General features: G+C 35.4%; 1 protein-coding gene across 9 annotated transcripts in view; it reads right to left on the bottom strand.

Moving 5' to 3' along the window:
* Positions 1-20,914, bottom strand: part of CBLB (Cbl proto-oncogene B) — a 225,916-nt gene that overhangs the window by 190,589 nt on the left and 14,413 nt on the right. For all 9 annotated transcript variants that reach the window (XM_070787231.1, XM_019974609.2, XM_019974545.2 and 6 more), the window contains exon 3: positions 20,478-20,728. In XM_070787231.1, coding sequence (XP_070643332.1) covers positions 20,478-20,728 — 251 coding nt within the window. The remainder of the gene's footprint in view (positions 1-20,477; positions 20,729-20,914) is intronic.

A 20,914-nucleotide genomic window follows, 5' to 3' on the forward strand; every position in this document is an offset into this window, starting at 1 on the left:
ATCAGAAACATAACCATTCTCATAGCTTGGTTAGAGAAAGAGAAAAGTATAAAAAGACAACCAAAATCCCCAGAAGCCCACCCTGCTGAGATACCTAACACCTCAGAACCCCAACACAGTATGGTTTCACACACTCCCGAGCTAGCTGTGACCTCCCATACTCCTTTACGACATCTTCCATGACACAATCGCAGCCTGTATCTAGCTGCTACTCCTACATAACTCCTCACCCAACTCTTCCCTGACCGGCAGGTGAGCTCAGCTACTCTCCTGTGAGTTCTGAGGACCCTAAGTGTCCCTCAAATATTAACAGTTTCATACATCGAAGAACCAAGACTGAACTCTGCTTCTACACTACCAACTACAATGCTTTGACAAATAGCAAAAAGTTTAAAAAAGAAAAAAAAACCTCACATGCTAGCACTCACTATTCAGAAAATGTTTCAAAAATAAGAACTTCAATTATTCCTTTAAAGATAGGTAAAACACTTGGGAAAAGAAAAAAACAATCAAACACTCAAAATACTTATTGAGTGGGACAATCTATTTTAGATAGAGTAGTCAAAGAAGACCCATCTAAGGAGGTGATACTTACACCTGGATCTCTGCCCTTACTCTAAAAATGTGAAGACTCAGAGGAAGAGCTTTTCAGGAAGTGGAAGCAATTTGAAGAGGCAACAAGGTAGAAAAGATCTTGGCAAAATCCAGAAACTGAAATCAGGCAAGTGAGGCTAAAGTTTAAAAGTTATTCAAGAGTTAAGTAAGTGAGTAACATGATATTTTTTAACAATTTCAAACTGAGCCAAACAAAGTTATAAGAAGGGAACACCATCATATGAGATACTGCACAATGGTTGAAAGTACAGAATATGGCTCAGAAATGTAGGATGGAGCCAAAAAGCTAAAGTGTTTTGGATTGATACAACTGGAAAAAAGGAACAACTAAAAAATTGTTTAAAAAAAATAATCTGGCATGATACATAATTATTTTTTAAAAAGATGACAATTATTTCAAAAAGGTATAAACACCTGAATACTATTCACCTGCCTCATGAAGAAAGAGACGTGTGTACCAAAGACACCTGCGTATATTCATGTATTTCATAAACTTCAGAGTAATAACCAAGAAACCACCCAACAGTGCTTCTGTCACAGGGATTCTGAAACTTTATGTAACTTGCATTAAGAAGAAATATAGCATGGATACATCAAGCTCCAGTTTCCTGCTTCTCCATACAACTTTTAAATATGCTAATTTTAAGCATATGCTAATTTAAGCATTTAAGTAAAGTACAACAAATAATTAAATATGTAGAAAGTAGTTTCACTTGTAAATCTGATGTCTCTGTGCTATTTGGTTTTATTTTAAAACATACTCTGGACCCTGTTTCTAATTATGATCAGCAGGCAAAAGAGTGATGCATGTGGCTGCAAGGCCCTTTTCATCCTTTCTAAAACATCACATGAAAACATAATCCTCAGCTGATTAAAAGAAATAACTCTGGACCATACCAGATTAACAAACCCAATGTAATTAAATTTCTCCAGCTTAACTACTACTAAATTTCTGATTCCATCCCCAGAAAGAAAACAAAACTGAACAGTAATAAAAACTAACAACAGCTCCTGTCTGTGCACAGATTTAATGATGCTTGCAAAGTTCCATGATGCTGCTTAAATAGCATCTAGGTTGGTATTAGAGTATATTCACCCCCTCATTCCTTTAATACACAGTTATTGAGCATCCACAATATGCAGGAACCAGAGTAGGCCCTGGGGAGAAAGTGGCAAAGACAAGAAGGAACCTTATATACAGTTCATTTAGAATCTGGAAAGAAGAGAATAGAGGACCATGACAGAAAATAATATGCAGAATAATTTAGTGAGATCTGCAAAGAAGGCCTCTCTTAGGAAATGACATTTTAAGTTACAATCTGAAGGATGAGCAAGAGTTAGATAGATAGTAGAAAACATTTCTGCAGGCCTAGAACACTGAAAGATGGGATGTGGATGGAGCAAAAAGACTTGAGGAAGGCTAATTTAAGATGGGGCTAGAGAAGCAAAGAATGAAGAAATATAAAAGGTAAACCACTCATATGAATAAACAATGCTTTGCGTACTATTTACTCAAGGTTATAGCCATCACATCCACTCATTTCTACCAGATACTACTGTATAATGAGAATAGATTTTGAGGCAACAGTTAGAACTGGACATGGAACAACAGACTGGTTCCAAATAGGGAAAGGAGTATGTCAAGGCTGCATATTGTCACTCTGTTAACTTAACTTATATGCAGAGTACATCATGCGAAATGCTGGGATGAATGAAGTACAAGCTGGAATCAAGATGGCTAAGAGAAATATCAATAACCTTAGATATGCAGATAACACAACCCTTACGGCAGAAAACAAGGAAGAACTAAAGAGCCTCTTGATGAAAGTGAAAGAGGAGAGTGAAAAAGTTGGCTTAAAATTCAACATTCAGAAAACTAAGATCATGGCATGGCAAATAGATGGGGAAACAATGGAAACAGTGACAGACTTTATTTTGGGGGGCTCCAAAATCACTGCAGATGGTGACTGCAGCCATGAAATTAAAAGACGCCTGCTCCTTGGAAGGAAAGCTATGATCAACGTAGATAGCATATTCAAAAGCAGAGATATTACTTTGCCAGCAAAGGTCCACCTATTCAAGGCTATGGTTTTTCCAGTAGTCACATATGGATGTGAGAGTTGGACTATAAAGAAAGCTAAGCACCGAAGAATTGATGCTTCTGAACTGTGGTGTTGAAAAAGAGTCTAGAGAGTCTCTTGGATTGCAAGGAGATCCAACCAGTTTATTCTAAAGGAAATTAGTCCTGAATATTCATTGGAAGGACTAATGCTGAAACTGAACCTCCAATACTTTGGCCACCAGATGGCAAGAACTGACTCATTGGAAAAGACCCTGATGCTGGGAAAGATTGAAGGTGGGAGGACAAGGGGCCGACGGAAGATGAGATGGATGGATGGCATCACTGACTCGATGGACATGAGTCTGAGTAAGTTCCAGGAGTTGGTGATGGACAGGGAAGCCTGGGGTGCTTCAGTACACGGGGTCACAAAGAGTTTGACACGACTGAATGAATGAACTGAACTGAACAGAAATGACAACTCATTCAGCATGATAGTTCTGGAGAACATTCCAGATCCTTGCTTCAAGAAGAATAGTGAAAGCAGATCAACCACCTTTCTCTGGGACAAACAGGTTTATTACTTTCCATGACCAGTTAAAACCAAAGACAAAGTTAAAAACAATAGTGCAAGATAAAAACTAGTGATTTTTTTACTCTTTTTATAACTCCTTTGCCTTTCACACATACAGTAGGATATTTTCTTTCTGGTTGTAATCAGTATCGCTTTCTGAATAAGAAATGCTGTTAAGATTTGTTTTCAGTATCCAGGGGTACTATAAGTATAAATGTTTGAGATTAATTCTGACTTAAAAACAAAAGATGCACATTCTTAGGCATTTTCCTTATAATTCAAATAATTTTATTACTCATCAAAATTTCAAAAATCTGATATGCTTCTCTTTTAAATCTACTGATACCAATAATGAACAACTCAGATAATTTTTTTTGTAATTTTGTAGCAGCATAAATTTTAAGATGAAAATTCTAAGCTTTACATAAGTAAAACAATCACTAAAGAGCAGTATCCCAAAAGAATTAAAACTTGATAATTAAATGAAATGTTTAAAAAAAAAAAGGCTGAAAATTTACTATTTTTCTAGACTTAAAATTACTAGGTCCAAAATAAACACTTCCTCAAAGTATCCATTAAAACAGTCCTTTTGTTTTACTACTGATTTTTTCTTTTTTTTTAACCACAAAAGAGATCTTTAACTCTACCTCCTTATAAACTAGATTAAACAAAACATCCTCACTGTACAGTAAAATGAGCTCAAGAATTTGAAAACAAAATGTTAAGGACTGGGTTAACCTCTAATAATAAAAGAAAAGATTATATAGGCAAAATCAAGCCTTAATAAGAAGGTCAGTACTCCGTACTTCTTTTACCATGTTGACTTCATCTGGAGAAAGAGTTCTTAAAATTCTGTAATATTCAATGGTACAGCAAACTTTCTGATGGTAATTGTCCTAAATCTTTCACTCAGAAACCAAAAAACTACTTTTTTACAAAGTCATACACAGCAGGTGGTACTACTCAGATAAGCAATGCTAAGTGCTACTTATATCAACAAAAGAGGAGCTTCCAGGGTGGCTCAGAGGTAAAGGAGCCTCCTGCTAAAGCAGGAGACAGGGGTTCAAGGCCTGGTCCGGGAAGATCCCACATGCCACAGAGGAACTAAGCCCGAGCACCAAAACTACTGGGCTTATGCTCCAGAGCCCAAGAACTGCAACTACTGAAGCCCGCGTGCCCCACAGCCTGTGCTCTGTAACAAGAGAAGCCACCACAGTGAGAAGCCCACATATCACAACTAGAGCAGCCCCTGCTCTCTGCAACGAGAAAAGCCTTGCATAGCAACGAAAGACCCAGAGAAGCCAAAAATAAATAAAATTTAAAAGACAAAACAAACAAACAAAAAGTCAACAAAAGAGCTGAAGGAAACATATTCCTAACAACTGAAGAGAAACCAGAAGGGTAAATAACTAAATGAGGGGAAAGGGCTATATAATATTGATATGATGTCGTATTTACAATTTTTAGCAGGAAATTCACTGTATAAGTGAATTACAAACCCAAAATGAGAAACAAAAAAGACTCAATCATGTTAAAAACACACACACAGTGCATGCACTCTTTTTTCGAAATTATGTTATCTTCTATAAGTGTATACAAATTAAGAAAGTCGCTTTTCAATCTTTACTACATTCTTCAGAAGTGCTATAATCTTAAGGGGAAAAGTCATCTTCTGAAACTTTCATTGGAAGCTTTTCTAATTTACCAATTAAACTATGAATACATGTTATCTCCAATGCTGGTGAGTTGTACCAATTGTAACACTTTGCAACCGAAGGACAGTCTGCCTTCTGCATATCATTTGTTAACCTCCATGAACTCTCAGCACCAGCCATTTTCCAAGGCTCTTTATTTTTACTTTAATGGTGAGAAGCAAATGTTTATTCAAGATATTCACATTATTTGTATAGGTGAAAAGAAATATGTAATTCTACAAAGAATAACCTAAGAAAGCATCATACATGAATTATTTTCCTATAATAAATCATTCTAAAAACTATCTTCAAAATAAAAAAAAAAACCTTAGGTCAAGGTCATATTTCACAGAAATTCTTTGTGAAAACCGAAGAATTGAATTGTGAATTATCTGTAACAGTTACTATCTCATAGTGAAGAAAATCTCCAGTAGAGCTATGGAAAATTAAAAATAATCACCATGAAGAAAAATGAACATGACCTTACTAAAAAGGAGAGGTAAGACATCACTAGGAATTTTTAAACATTTAAACCAACTTAATTCTGAACTTCAACCAGAAATTTTATATAATATTATTTAAAATTACAAAGAAAAATACTTTCATTCTAAGGCATACTGAGACCCAGGAAAATTTTCACACCCTTAAGGATATAACCTACTAGTTCCAGATGAACTCTCAACTACATGCAGTAGACTGTTGATATATTAAATACTGGGTGTACATTCTGCTTCTTTCAAAGCTTCAGTGACCTGCAGTGAATTGGAAACTTACTAAAATAACATCTAATTAAAATTCTTCACAGTAGCCTGAGATTGTAAGACAGCAAATAAAGTCCCATTCTCACCTTGTTTACTTGCCATCTGTCTCTTTCTTAAATGTCAAGTGCTGAAAATGCGAGAAGAATTCTAGTTATTTTACTCCCACATAAATGACAGTTTACCATACATGCATACTAAGAAGACTCTCAACTTGGTGTGGGAATGATGCCACGTGTATAGCACGGGAAGTAAATAAAGAGCAGTTACATAATGGAAAGTTATCAGGGACAAAAGACATCTACACTATCTTTAAATGAAATGGGTATTTTGGGTGACTAGAGGAAAATAATGTTTGCCTTTTGTGTCTCATTTACAAGACTTTACTTTCCAGCCTTAAAGTCATGCCAAAGATGTGCTAGAACCACCACACTGCACAACTTCCTGGAGCACCACTTCCCTTAGGAAAGAGTAAAAGCATCAAGACACACCTGCCTAGGCCACCTTCCCTCTGTCAATGGTTTCTGAGATCAGAAGACCCATTCGGTCAAGTCCAGGAGGCATGTCCTCTCCTTCAGATGCCACTAAAGACTTCCTCTTCCAGGATCAAAATAATTTATCATGGTTATCTGTGCCTAAAACCACCTCCCTGGAAATGAAAAGTAAATTTGGGAGTGTCCCCAATCTTGACAAAATAAATGACATTAAATTTTATTATGTAAGAAGAACTATTAAGATAAATTGAAAAGAACAACTTAAGAGGTTCCTAAATTAGTCTGAGGAGATACTATGAAAGCATCACAGAGGCAACAGAAAACAGAAAACAAAGGTTATAATCTTAAGGACTTCCACAGTTACAGGAAGAGGAAAAGTATTTGCAAAGATTTTCAGGCAAGTTTCAGTATTAAAATATGGCCTGAGAAATGGATGGATCATGGCCAATCAAAATGGTAAAGTTGAGATTACTGACATCCCACACTAGTTAACTTACAAAAACACACAAAACCACCCCCACCTTGGTACAGTGAGTCAAAACAAACTGCTGACAAAACCTCACAGCTATGTGAGGGGGCGCAGTAATAATACACAGTGAGAACACACATGTCTCTGTTTTCTTTTAAAGTCTGTTTCTAAGTCTGCATGGTTGATGTAAGAGAACAGCAATTCCTTTCTTTAAAAGCCCTGTCTACGTATTCAAAATGTCTCAGATGTCCCTTGAGCTGGTATGCTCATGCCAAAAAAAAAAAAAGGAAAAAAGCTTTCCGCTTATACAGCAAGAATTCCAGATCTAACTGCCCAACCCTGCCCTTTAAAAGGGAAGAAAAAAAAATGGCAGTTAAGGAAATATATATAAATGCCAAAAAAAAACACCTCCTAGCTCAAAATTGAAAACTAATTTTCAAGTTTGAAAATCCTTATCTGTAACAGGGAATTCCATCAGTAAAAGCACAAGATGACCACCATAATAAAGACTTTTTTCATTTGTGCACATGTATTTATGCACTCCCTGAAGAGTCGTGAAATGATTTAACGACCATCTGCTGCACAGCAAGCTGTAAAGAGGATAAAGCACTTCTGTCAATAATACATATCAAACGAAACTGGACTATTCATGTGAAGAACATAGATTTCTGGAGGATTCCCCAGTTGCTGAGAAGTTCTGGGTATTCAGGGTCATAAATACAACACAGCATAAAAACAAAAACAGTCTTTGAAGAAATGGTAAAGGAAGAGGAAGTGAAAACATTCATAGGAGTTCAGATGGAGAGCTAGTATGTCAATAGAAAAGCTGTAAAAACATGCTCATTGCCATGTGCAATTTGCAGCAACAAGCAGAATGGTGACACAATGGGTTTTTCAGGAGTTTATGTCAGGTACTAAGGGTGACCATAAAGACACTCCATTAGAGTGCTTACAAACTGAAGAAATTTTACCAACTTTATCCAAAAATATCACTACATTAAGGACATTTTGCATATACACAGAATTAAATATTGAGGATTCCCTGGTGGTCCAGTGGTTAAGATTCTGCACTTTCATTGCAGGGAGCACGGGTTCGATCCAGGGATTGAACTAAGATCCCACAAGCCAGACCGCCAAAAAAAAAAAAAAGAAAGAGAGGAATTAAGAATTGCTGTAAAATACAACCAATCTATAATAAATAATAGTGGTATTATTGTGCTTATGGACAGTTATCCTTCTAAAATCAATGGCACTTATTGCCAAGTCTGAAGAAGCTTACATTCAGAGTTTATCTACAAATTCTAAAAACTAAGCCTTTGGACACTTCACTGGCCTCCCCCACACCATGTAACACTTTCATTTTCTCATGTCTCTAGGCCCTAGTAGCTCATAAACAGGGAATAAATCAGAACCTTCAAATAAGTTTACACCAATTCTAGAGAAACAATCCTATACTTTTATGAGTGTTGGCCAAGTCTGAAGCACTGTTCTTGATACTGTGGGAGAAACACAGGAGTGCTTTTTGCTTTTAAACAACTTACATTGAGGCATTTTAAATGATCTGTCTTATCACTATTTTAAAAAGATGACAATATGTGGCTAAGGGTCATATGAAAGGTCTTGATAAATATCAGAAGAAAAAAGATACTGGAGTGATCAGAAAATGGGGAAATAAGATAGGGATGGGACAGAGTGGGAGTGTCAGCTATATAATAATAGAAAAGGTTGCAGAAATGGAGGGTGCATAGGAAGATGAAGAGGAATTAATTAGCAAGCTAAAAGGCTGCATGTGAAGGTAAATTTTAAGGACAGTGATTAGGCCAATCTGCCAAGAATATGAAAAAGAATTCCAATCCCTTTTGTCCAAAAAAACTCTTTCAAAAGCCTTTCAGAAACTTACCTGTCTTGGGACCCTGAGTGACAACTGGGAGTGGTCATCTACCTGCTGCTGCTGCTAAGTCACTTCAGTCGTGTCCGACTCTGTGCGACCCCATAGACATCAGCCCACCAGGCTCCCCCGTCCCTGGGATTCTCCAGGCAAGAACACTGGAGTGGGTTGCCATTTCCTTCTCCAATGCATGAAAGTGAAAAAGTGAAAGTGAAGTCGCTCAGTCGTGTCCAACTCTTAGCGACCCCATGGACTGCAGCCCACCAGGCTCCTCCATCCATGGGATTTTCCAGGCAAGAGTACTGGAGTGGGGTGCCATTGCCTTCTCCAGGTCATCTACCTACAGTGATGATAAAGGAAGTTTAGTAAAGCAAAAGGAGTGCTGAACAGATCTGGGCTTCTTCTAGCCTCACCTGTGCCATCTCAATGATCCCAGGGGACTGTACACATAAACTGAGACGATTTGACTTAGGGAATCTTAAGAGCAGGCAGAATATCGGAAATAACTAGGGCACTTTTTGAAAATGTGGATACATTTAGAATTCAACTGGTAAAGGCAGAGGTACTGCAGAAAGTCAGGGATCTATACTTAGCCATTCTAGGGGGTGAGAATGCATCATTTGGTCTGGGCTGTGTACAGAAGCCACTAGATTAGATGACTGCATAAAGACATTAATAATAGATCTTGTGTAACTCGTGTTTCAAAAAATACCCTATGAAAAAAGTTTAAATTTATCACACATTAAAACTATATACAAATTAAATATATCATACTGACACAAGACAGAAAATGGGGGTCTAATAAAGATTTAGCTCTTGATCATTGACTCCCTTCCATTAACATTTTATTGTCCTCAGAATATCACAAGGATCAATAATGCATAAAGCATCACTAGCAGAACAGATGGAGAAGGAAATGGCAACCCACTCTAGTGTTCTTGCCTGGAGAATCCCAGGGATGGGGGAGCCTTGTGGGCTTCCGTCTATGGGGTCGCACAGAGTCGGACACAACTGAAGCGACTTAGCAGCAGCAGCAGAACAGAACAAAAATCAAGAGGAAGAAAAAAACGTTCAAGTTAAAAATGCCAAGTTTCTAAGACTACCATCAAAGATTATATCAACAGTGCAAAGGTCAGTAAACTTTTTCAGTAAAGGCTCACACAGTAGATATTTTCAGCTTTGTGGGCCATTCAGTCTCTGTGGCAACTACTGACATCTGTCAGTGAAGCCACAGAAGGGCATGTCCACGTACCACTGAAATTTTACTTACAGAAAGAAGCACAGGCTGGATCTGGCTTACGGGCTGTAGTTTACCATATACTGATAAAGTGGAGAAAAGACTGTGACAAATTACCAACTTTACTTCAGTTGCTTTATAAAAAAATAAAAATCTTACATATCCAACTCTGGAGAATAAACTAAAATTAGAATTATACAGAGGAAAAAAAAAAAAAACACCAAAAATATGGTTAAAGGGAATCTGCTGTTTCGTATTAAAGAAATTAATAAGAATTAAGAATTTGACTAAATTTAAGAATTTAACTAAATATTGAAGAATTTAACTAAATTTAACTGAATCCGGGCAAACCTACTTTAACTGGATATGTGAGACCTGGCTGACAAGAACAGAGATCTATAGTCAAATTAAAATTTTCTAAATTTTTCTGGAAAAGAATAAAACTAACAGCTCCACATGCTGTTCCTATACTGAAAATCAATATACTCCATAAAAAGCCTTCAGAACAAAAACTGAAATGTTTTCAGTATGTAGAAGATGAGTTAACATTTTACCTTCATTAATATATTTCAGCCAAAAATATTTAAGTAAACCTCTCCTATTTCCTCAAAGGAATTAAAAGTTTTAAGTCACAGGCAACTTTTGTCTCTCACACACTCTCTCACAGATAAATGCAACAAAAAAGCATGTTTCAGAAACGCAGCTTTCAACAAACAATCCTAAATTTAATTAATATATGCTGTCTTGTAAAAAAAAAAAAAAGTTTCTGAGCATTTGACATATATCAATAATGGCTTAATAAAGATGAGGAAATACCTCCTTTTCACAAGTATAAAATGTGCTAATTGTTCAAATGAGTCTTCCTGAAAGAAAGTTGAAAAGGGCTTACAAAGCTGATACCCTTCAGCTGCCGACAGCTGCAGGCTCACACATGCTGACTGGTAATAAGACATTATTTAGAAACACATCACACATCTGAATATATACAATTCCTGTCAAGTCATGTAACCTCCAATCAGTTTAGTTTCTCCATATAGAAAATGGAATTGGAATACTTAGCGCTCATCTCTGAGGCATGTTTGATAACAAAGATAGTAATACAAGGCCTATAAAACAGAATTTCATTCTTCCTTACCTACTGAAACTAATTACTCGCTTTCAATTACGTGGGTCTGAACATAAGTTTGCAGTTGTCAAAGTTTAGAAGAGAATGAGGTATTACTCAATGAAAACAGAAAACAATTGTTTTCTCTTTTAAAGGATAATGAGTTCAAGATGAAACTGTCTTAGTCTTCCTTTCTTTAATTTTAAATATCGTCCCCTAGAAAGCCAACAAGAAGAGAAAAAATTTACGTCTACTGTTCTGGATATAACAATTTCTCCGGCCTAAAAAGACCTAAGAGAATCTGCTTGGAGGGAGCAAGCTGGTAGAAAGGTTCCTGAACAGCTTTTTGATCGACAGCAGAAAGAGGACAGGTGTATGTAGCCGTACTCTTCCTTCCTCAGTGTTGTAGGCAAAAAATATATGACACTGCAGCAGGAATTCTACAACCATGAGAGGTGACTAGAATGAGGATGAACCCAACTCATTGTAGTTTACTAAAGAAGTAAACTACAAAGCCAGAAAGAGCTTGGGTCTCCGACAGCATGCTGAGAGTTACACATCCCTACATATGTAAACAACTGTTGCTCACATATTACTACTTTCATCCAAACACATTCCTAATTTATGCAACTTATATACTCAGCCTATGTTGACAGAATGCTTTTAAAATTGTACTATCCAAAACCTGGACAAAATTTAAACCCTACTTTAAGCCAAGACTTGGCAAACCAAAACCCCCAGGGCTAATTTAGTCTACCACAATATTTTTCTAAATAAAGTTTTACTAGAACACAGCCATTCCAATTCATTTACATATTGTCCATATCTGCTTTCCTATAATAAAGAAGAGCTATTTGCCAGAGACCATCTGGCAAGTTTAAAATATTTACTGTCTAGTTCTGTAGTTTGCTGACCCCTGTTTTAAGTCACTCAACCTGTCATTTTTAGAAATGATTTACCCTTGTTTTACTAATATCCTTGAGTTTATTTTTTAAAATCTTAATTTGAAACCATACTTGTAACACACTTTTCAGAATTCAGAATCAGTCACGCTCAGGCATGTCTGACTCTTTGCAACCCCATGGACTGTAGCCAGTCAGGATATTCTGTCCATGGCATTTCCCAGGCAAGAATACTAGACTAGGTTGCCATTTCTTACTCCAGGGGACCTTCCCGACCCAGGGATTGAACCCATGACTGTTGGGTCTCCTGTATTGGCAGGCAGATTCTTTACCACTGATATTAAAGATACAAAGTGAACATGAAGTACAACCGCCTCTATGCCACCAACATGGAAAACACCTCCCACATCTTTTTTTTTTAATTTGCAATACAGAAAACTTCCTAAACAGAATTAATGATAATGAAGTCATAATTAACCACTTTAATTAATCCTCCAGAGCTTATCACAAAATAATAGAATAAAACAGGGATTCTTAATCAAGGGATAATTAGGGCTATTAATATTATAACTTAAATATTCATACTCATAGTACTAATAATTTCTTGAGATGGCATTTTATACATTGAAATAAAAGTAATTATGAATTCACTTATTTCAACTTATATAATTTTTTATTGATTAAAGTCAAATTTCATCATAGTTTTCAATGTGTAAAAATTAATAAATTAATTCACAGTGCTTTTCATTATAAACCTGAAAAAAAAAAAATTATTGGAGCTACAGATCCTTCAAAAAATAATTTTCAGTAATTTGTTTGGCATTATCCTCTACTGAGCAGTTTTTCACTCTTTCATGACATATATTGTAGTAAGTTTAAATATTCTTCCACCTCCATAGTAAAAATTTTACACTGCTATATTTGATCCATGTTATAGGTAAACTGTGCCCTCTAAAAATATATACTGAAATCCTAGCCTCAACCCTACCTAGGAATGTGACCTTATTTGGATATTATTTCTCTATAAATGTAATAAAATTAAGATAGAGTCATTAGGCTAGGTCCTGAGCCAAGGTGATTGGTGCCTTCCTACGAGGTAAATCTGTAGACATACACACACACACATACACACAATGACAGTCTTCAGAGGCAGAGACTGAAGTTACATGGCCACAAGTCAAGGAGTGCCTGGGGCTACCAGAATCTGCAGGAGTCGAAAGCACCCTGCCCTAGAGGGTTGGAGGGAGCATGGCCCTCTGGACATCTTGATTTCAGACTCTAGGCTCCAGAAGTGTGAGAGAATCAACTTAAGGCAACATATGCTGCAATTTAAGCCATTCTGTTTGTGGTCGTTTATTACAGCAGCCCTAGGAAATTAATACAGTCACACATGTGATTACATGTGATCACATCACATGATCAGATGTTCAAAGTAACACATTTCAATAATAAATCTAAATTATCTTTGAGTTTAATGTCTTCCTCAGTGGTTCTACCAAATGAGATAGCCAGTCTCAATCTTTATGATTTAAATCTATAAATGGGCACCTTCTGCAATGACCGTAAGTGTAACCTGCTACAACTAATACATCTATCTATAAACAACTCATGCATAAATGAAAACTCCAACAAGAACTCATGCTCTAACAATAATGATCTTTAAGAGACAAAAGATTAATACTAAAAATGGGTTTAGAAAACTGAATACTCCTGAAGCACTTTATTTCAAAACAGTGAGACATGAGGACTATTTTATGACCTAACCAATTAGTGCTGGATGCTAATCTGTTTGGATTCCCAGAGACTCCACTTCTACATTAAATCACCAAAAGAAAGAAAGAAAGAAATGCTTCTTGGGCAAGATTTCCAAGCATTCTTCAGGCTATAGAATTATCACTGCAGCTTTTCTGTTTTATAAACAAACTTCAATTTAGTTTTGTAAAAAACTGCCAAAGGAGCGCTCTTTAACTATCAATAAATAACAAATCTGCCACTTGAAACACATCATTCATCAACCTTCTTTGTGGGAGTATTGTTATCATGAAACTGAAAACAGGCATTCTTTCTTGAGTGCTTCTGGATTTTAATTATCAAATTTGAATGTCACCGGATATTTACTGAAAGGAAAACATCAATTTTAATAAGCTGCCTTAAGACTGAGAAACATAAAAGGTGTTCAACCGTAAAGCCAAGTTCTCTTGAGCCTTGTGAGTTGGCTTTACTGTCTTATGATACAATGGTTATTACTCAAAAATTTTAATCAACTGCAAGTAAAAATTCTCCAATTTTAAAATCAAAATATGTGTATATAATATATATTTTGGCCTGGAAGGAATTTAAATAAATTGCAATGAAATGCTTAATACCTAATAAACCAGGTGTTATAGACTGAATGGTGTTAATAGAGGGCTGGGGAAAGAAAGTAAATAAATACCAAATAAATGGATTAAATGTAAACATTTTGGTTAAAATTTAAAAAAAAGTGGGCACTAGATCCAGCTTTAAATTTGAGTATCTGGATAGCAAAATAAGTTGTATTATTTTGCATTCTGAAAATATATCCCAAAGAGAAAACTGCTGAAGAAACCCCTTTCTCTTTTGACTTGTATGAAAATCAACAAATAAACTACTTTGTATCCAGTTAGCAAAAGCAGCATGGATGTAGTTGGTCAAAAAGTCCTTAACAGTCAAAGATTCTGCAAGCTCTGACCTGCCCACTCTAACAGACTCCTTTTGTCTAACTTTGAAAGATTTATCTAAACAACTTTCTTGTGGCCTATATATTCATAGCATATTAAAGAAAAAAGCCCCTTCATGTCCAAACTTCAGAAAAGTATATTCATGTCTCTCAGATCCTTGAAATATGAATGAAAGTATTCTTATCAAGACTAAATAAACTATTCATTGATGATAAATTAATCTCAGGAAGATGCTCACTTTTTCTAGAGAAAATTCCATTTCCTACTTGGCAGACACACTTGGACTGATTACTATTTTCCTCTGTATCCAAATTATATATCATCATTTTAAAATATCACAAATTAATCTTTCCCTTCCTCTACTCTTACACTGAAAAGGAAAACATGCCTAGAATGCAGACACATATAAAAAATTAAATAGCAATGGAGTATGTTTATATTAAAATATTTATGTTCAAAAATCTATCCACAACCTATTTTGACTTATTTAGAAATCATATTTTTCTACTTGCAGCTTGTCCCTTGTTCTCATGAAATGCAAAAGAATTGAAATTTTCACCATTAGTTTAAAAAAAAAAAGAAAATAGAAAGATTAGGTTAATATTTAAAATATAAAATTGTTTTCTTAAAAGAGTATAAACCATTCCTTCTTGCATCATTAAACAATAGATATTTCATGAAACAAATGGAATGCATTTAATACCGCACATTATTTACAGACGACATAACTTTCCTAAGATTAACTCTCCTGCAAATGATTATTATCATAACAAAAAATAGCATTTTTTACTAGAAACTACTATTGGATTCGAAAAAATATTTAAGAGACTAATGGAGCAACAGGGACATTTAGTTTGAAACAAACCACAGCCTCATTTTTTGACGTTGAAATGTCTAAACCAACAAATACTGTGAATATCCAGAAAACAAGAAAAGACTGGAAAACACATACTGCAATCAGAAAAGCAACCAAGGTCACAAAGAACACTGGAGGAGAAATGGCATCAGACCACGGGATCCCTGCACTCTTCCCTCACGGCCTTCTCACAATGCACAGGGCTGCCCAGGAGAAAACGTGGAACTTGATGAGAGATTATAAACAAGGCCACTAACCTGTGAGGTCCAGCAATAATTAAAACTACTACACAGAACACAAAGGTCCGTATCTTTATATGGTGAGATGGGAAACCCATGAGGAACTTCAACACTGCTAACATGTACTCATGTTTATACAAATGTAAACACTTCAGTTAATACAACACTAGTCTTTGGCCAAAGCAATGCTGTCATACAGCCCTATGAGGAAGGCAAGCAGGTTGGTTTGCAGCTTTGTATTCTGTTGTTGCCCTTATTGTTGCTGCTGTTGTTGTAGCTGATGTTGTTTTGATTCAACTTATCTTTAGTGTATCAGTTTCAAAATGTTCTTGGTACACTATTTCATGAATTACAACAGGCATAAACATCAAGCATGGTGATTTGTGGTTCTTTAAGGAGAAAGGCACTTTATTAATGAAGTAGGTTATACATTTTTCTTTGCTCAGCCAAATGGTCAAGAGAGAAAAAGACTTTTGCCTGATGCTCCTGCACGAATTTTAAACAAAGGCTAGCATTTTCTAGAATTAATTTTTTAATGTCAAATACATTTTAAAAAATCTTTTTTTGGAATGACTATTATTATACTAGCTATGCACACTATGATTTGTTTTCTACAACACATGTACATAAAGAATGGCCCAGGGGCTTTCACATGATATTAATAATAAAACAACATCTATGTATTACTCTTTGGCATGAATTTTTTTAGGGCCTTTATTTTCTTCTCAGATCGGCTATCAAACACAGAGCTATTTTTCCATCTCAGTTGACTTCTGGTTTTGTTTCAGTGGTTACAAACCAGAGTGTAGGAGGGAAAAATGGGTTGTAGCACTCTGGTTCACTGAAGCAGTTCTAAAACATGGAAAATCTGATTATCATTATGCCATCACCTCTGGGTGTTCTACAAAAACAGTGCCTGACACCAGGGTGTGAAGAACAGGTGATTAATACATAACTTTTTAAAAGAGAGAGAAAACTTTTTCTTTTAAAATGATCAGTTGATTAAACTGCCAGGCACATCATTGAAGAGAGGCATCTTCTGTCAATTTCACAGTTGTCATCTGTAGCTACCCTGTAACTACTTCACACCCACTTTGACTTTTGCCACTAAAACTTAAGAAACGTGTTATAAAGTTTCTCCTCTTCTCTGTGCTTGAAACTATAAATTGTCCCTTCTCTACATGACTCCTAACTCCTATTCCACATTTGCAAACACCATGTGTGCCAGAGACCAGTGAATTATTCTTACCAGAAATGCCAGTTAAGAATGGTGTAGACCTTGCTCAGAAAGCACCAACTCAGTGTGAGGTTCAAATGTTTGGGGAGGGGGGATATGGGGAAAAAGTGATTCTGGAGCAGAAAGAGGCTTACTATAAAACTCGTGAGGCATACAGGCTTCTACCAGAAAGCACTATTCCACCCATTCTCAAAGCAAGAGGCTTGGACTATGTGCTCTTAATATCTATTTCCATGGCAAATAAATGTATTTAATTTCTACCTCTCACCCTCTACACATGGAATACACTGCATGCCCTTTGCTATATCTATTTATTTTTCTATTTGTTATTATATTTATCACATTTATGTGAAACTGTCTTAAAAATTCAGGCTGCTGATATTTAAGCAATCAATTAAAGCACAGCTGGTTCAAAACTGATGACTGATTTTTTTCCCCACTAATCCCTATATTTAAAAGAAATCCACAAAGAAGTTTATTTTTGATACAACAGGAACATTAAAATAAAATTTTGATTCATGTATTCATTCAGGACAATTTTCTTCAGTAAAGTATAGAATCTTTCAGGGAAATGCTGGTTTTGTCAATGAACTCCAAATTACTATTTCTACTATAACTGTCCTTCATTTTTAGCTTAAAAATACTGATGTCCCTAGCAACATTATTTACAAAATTAAAAAAATATATATTGTTCAGAGAATTTATAATATTCCCAATAATCAATGTATCATACATGTTAGGTAAGAGTCATAATACTAAACAGAATACTCAAATGCCTAACAACCACGAGAAGATTCTAAGTTTCTTTCAAATTCTATAGAGTAAGACGTCCCAGAGCTCCAAGTACAATGGCATGCTTAAGCCTCAGTTAACATTTGAAAAACTAATGGAATACAGAATGAATTGTTTAAAAATATATTACCACTAAAAGAAACACAAATAGAAAATCTGCATCTTGCTACAGTGTACCAAGGACAGTACATCATTACAATTATGATCAGACATCTATCAAATGCAAGCTTTGCATAAACAGTGGCCATTGAACATTATCAGAAAATGGAACACGGATGAAAGAAAAATCCAATTAGAAGTATGCTACACCAGCACAGAAGCTAGTAAGCGTAGGGCTGAATTTCAAACAGAGACAAAATTTACTTGGATACTTAAAACACAGAATTTACAGAGTTGCCTCAATATGATCACTTAACATTATGCAATCTGTCATCATCTATGGAAATCTATACACGATCAATCGAAATTTATAAAATTTCACCATGATATGTTCACACATAAAAAGCCAAAAAAAAAAATCAAAACTTATGTATGAAATGGTAATTATAAGACATCTCCTGAGCTAAAAAATATTTCAAGTTTCTAAAAATGATATAAAGTGAAATAAAGCTAACCCCATTAAATATTACTACATCCAATTAAAACACTGTATCCACTTGAATTCCTAGATCCTAGAAGTTATATACTTTCTCACTGACCTGATAACCTAAAAAGTAAAATTTCATGGACTGCACTGCTAGGTTAAGAATTTCAGGGCTACCAAATCTGATTAAGATGTAGAAAGATATTTCTAAAACAACTTAGTTTTATTAGATCAATGGCAAAACTACAAGGTAAAAATACAGTTTTAAACACAAACATGTGCCTTTCCATAACATTGGACCATTTTTGGAAAGTCTGTAAGAAACCAACACTATGATAGTTCTCTTCCTTATTTCCAGAACCCTGTGGCAATTCAAATTCCCATTAATAGGCCTGGACAGAGTCTCAGAGCTTGAAGCTAAAAAGGCAACTAACTAACTGGAAGATTCACCACCCTCAAGATGTGTAAACTGTGGTCCAATAATATTAAGTGATGAGCCCACAGTTACATAATTGGTTAGACTCCTATGATTATGTTAGGATTCATCACTAATTTAGAGAGCAAATTATAAATAAGTAAACATTCATGCCATTTTACCTTTGGCAGAGGGTTTTCCTACATTTAAATTTGGTGGTTTTACTCACTCTGTGTATTTGTTTGGCTGGTATTTACAACTTCAGTGTCTACATACATAGATAACTGAATTTTCTGTTATACAATCTTATATATATTTCATTAGACTAAAGGAGGCAACTGTTTCTGACCTGTAATAGAGATTTCTTAGAAGTTTTTCCAATATCTAAGGAAACTAAAATCTAAAGACATTAAGGGTCTTAAACTAAAATTCACCTCAACTATATTAAGACATTATATACTTTAATTAATATTTGTTTTACAGTCCAGAAATATAAATAGACGATCACTATCTAGATGTATTCTAGATATAAATGTCCCAGAAATGGAAAACGCTATTATTTTTTCTATTCGGCTAAAGACAGATCATGAAATTTAATGTTGAAATAGCCAAACAACAAATTTTAATGAAGAATCTCCAAGTCAAAAATTCTGGCTATGAAATGAGGATTCAGTTGATGTTATTCCAGGCATCAACACTCCAGCTTCTCGCTTAACAAAGAATAGGAATTGAAGTTACATCTGCCACTCATATCTAGCACACCCACGCATCCAATCAAGACTCTGTCCTAAAGACACTGTCCAATACCAAGTGCTGGCTGAGTGGAGCAACAGAAACTCTTCACTGCCAGTGGGAATGTAAACTGTACAGCCACTTTGCAAAACAATTTGGAAACTTCTTACAAAACTTGACATAGGCTTATCATAATATCAAGTAATTATGCTCCTAAGTATTTGCTCAAATGAGCTGAAATTGAAATTTATGTCCACACAAAATCCTACACATCAGTATTTATAGCCGCTTTATACATAACTGCCAAAACTTGGAAGCAACCAAGATCTCCTTCAATAGATGAGTGGATTAAACAAATTGTACTACATCCACATAATGGAATATCACTCAGTAATAAAAAGAAATCAACTATCAAGCTATGAAAAGACACTGGGTAACCTTAAATACACACTGTTAAGTAAAAGAGGCCAGTCTAAAAATGTTACATATTACATGATTTCAACTATATGCCATTCTGAAGAAAGCAAAACAATAGACTAAAAAGATGACAACTGCTAGGGCTTCAAGAGGTGTGGTGAAGGCAGGCCGGTAAGGAAACAATGAGCAGGTCAGGCACGGGGCATTTTTAGAGCAGTGAAACTATTCTCCATGATACTAGAGAGATGGATACATGACCTTATTATACATTTGTGGAAATTCATAGAGCCATGCAACACAAGGAGTGAACCCTAACAGACACTATGAACTTTAGTTAATAATACTGTATCAGTAATCAGTTCATCAGTATAACAAAAGCACCATTCTTGGCAAGCTGTTAAGAAGAAACTGGCACTTGGAGGATGGAGGTAAACAGAACTCTACTTTCTGAACAACTTTTCTGCAAACTAAAACTTCTCTGAAAAATAATGCCTATTCAGAAAAATAAGAACACCGTCTCATGAACTAGCTACTGACACAGATAATTTTGTGCAAACTTTGTGTGAAACTACAAGGTTTAAATAATGTGAAAAGCAAATACACAAATGCAATATTTCCCTTAAAACACACACATGGTGACATTTATCCTAACCATGAAACAAAAAGCAACATCGACTAACACTAAGAAAAATAAAATCTGAAATATTCTTACCTGTCCTGCGACTGCTCTTCATACATCCTCTCCTTGCCTTCTTTAAAGAGCCTTATTGCCCTTTTTGACTTTTTCATTAGACTATCAATGTAGATTTTAAAATATTCATTCTCACTGAGTTGGGCAAGTTTCTGGTTGTCATCATATTTACTCAATATAAGTCTCAAATGCTGATATGTATCAGGTAAAATATCAAGTATATATGGTGGGCTATTTTTCAACTGAAGTTTGGGGTTTTGGCACAGTCTGACCTAAAAGAAACAAGGACAGAAATAAAACATTTTCATGTGAACTGCAACACTTTCTTCACAGAAAAACTGAAAAATTATCAAACTATGTACTATTTCTTTGCTTTCCATAAAACAAATTTTGACTTTAAAACTATAATCACCAATCTACAAAGAATTAAATTCCCATCTGTTCTCAGACAATTAAAT

This window comes from Bos indicus, chromosome 1 (genome assembly GCF_029378745.1).
Source record: "Bos indicus isolate NIAB-ARS_2022 breed Sahiwal x Tharparkar chromosome 1, NIAB-ARS_B.indTharparkar_mat_pri_1.0, whole genome shotgun sequence".
NCBI lineage: Eukaryota > Metazoa > Chordata > Mammalia > Artiodactyla > Bovidae > Bos > Bos indicus.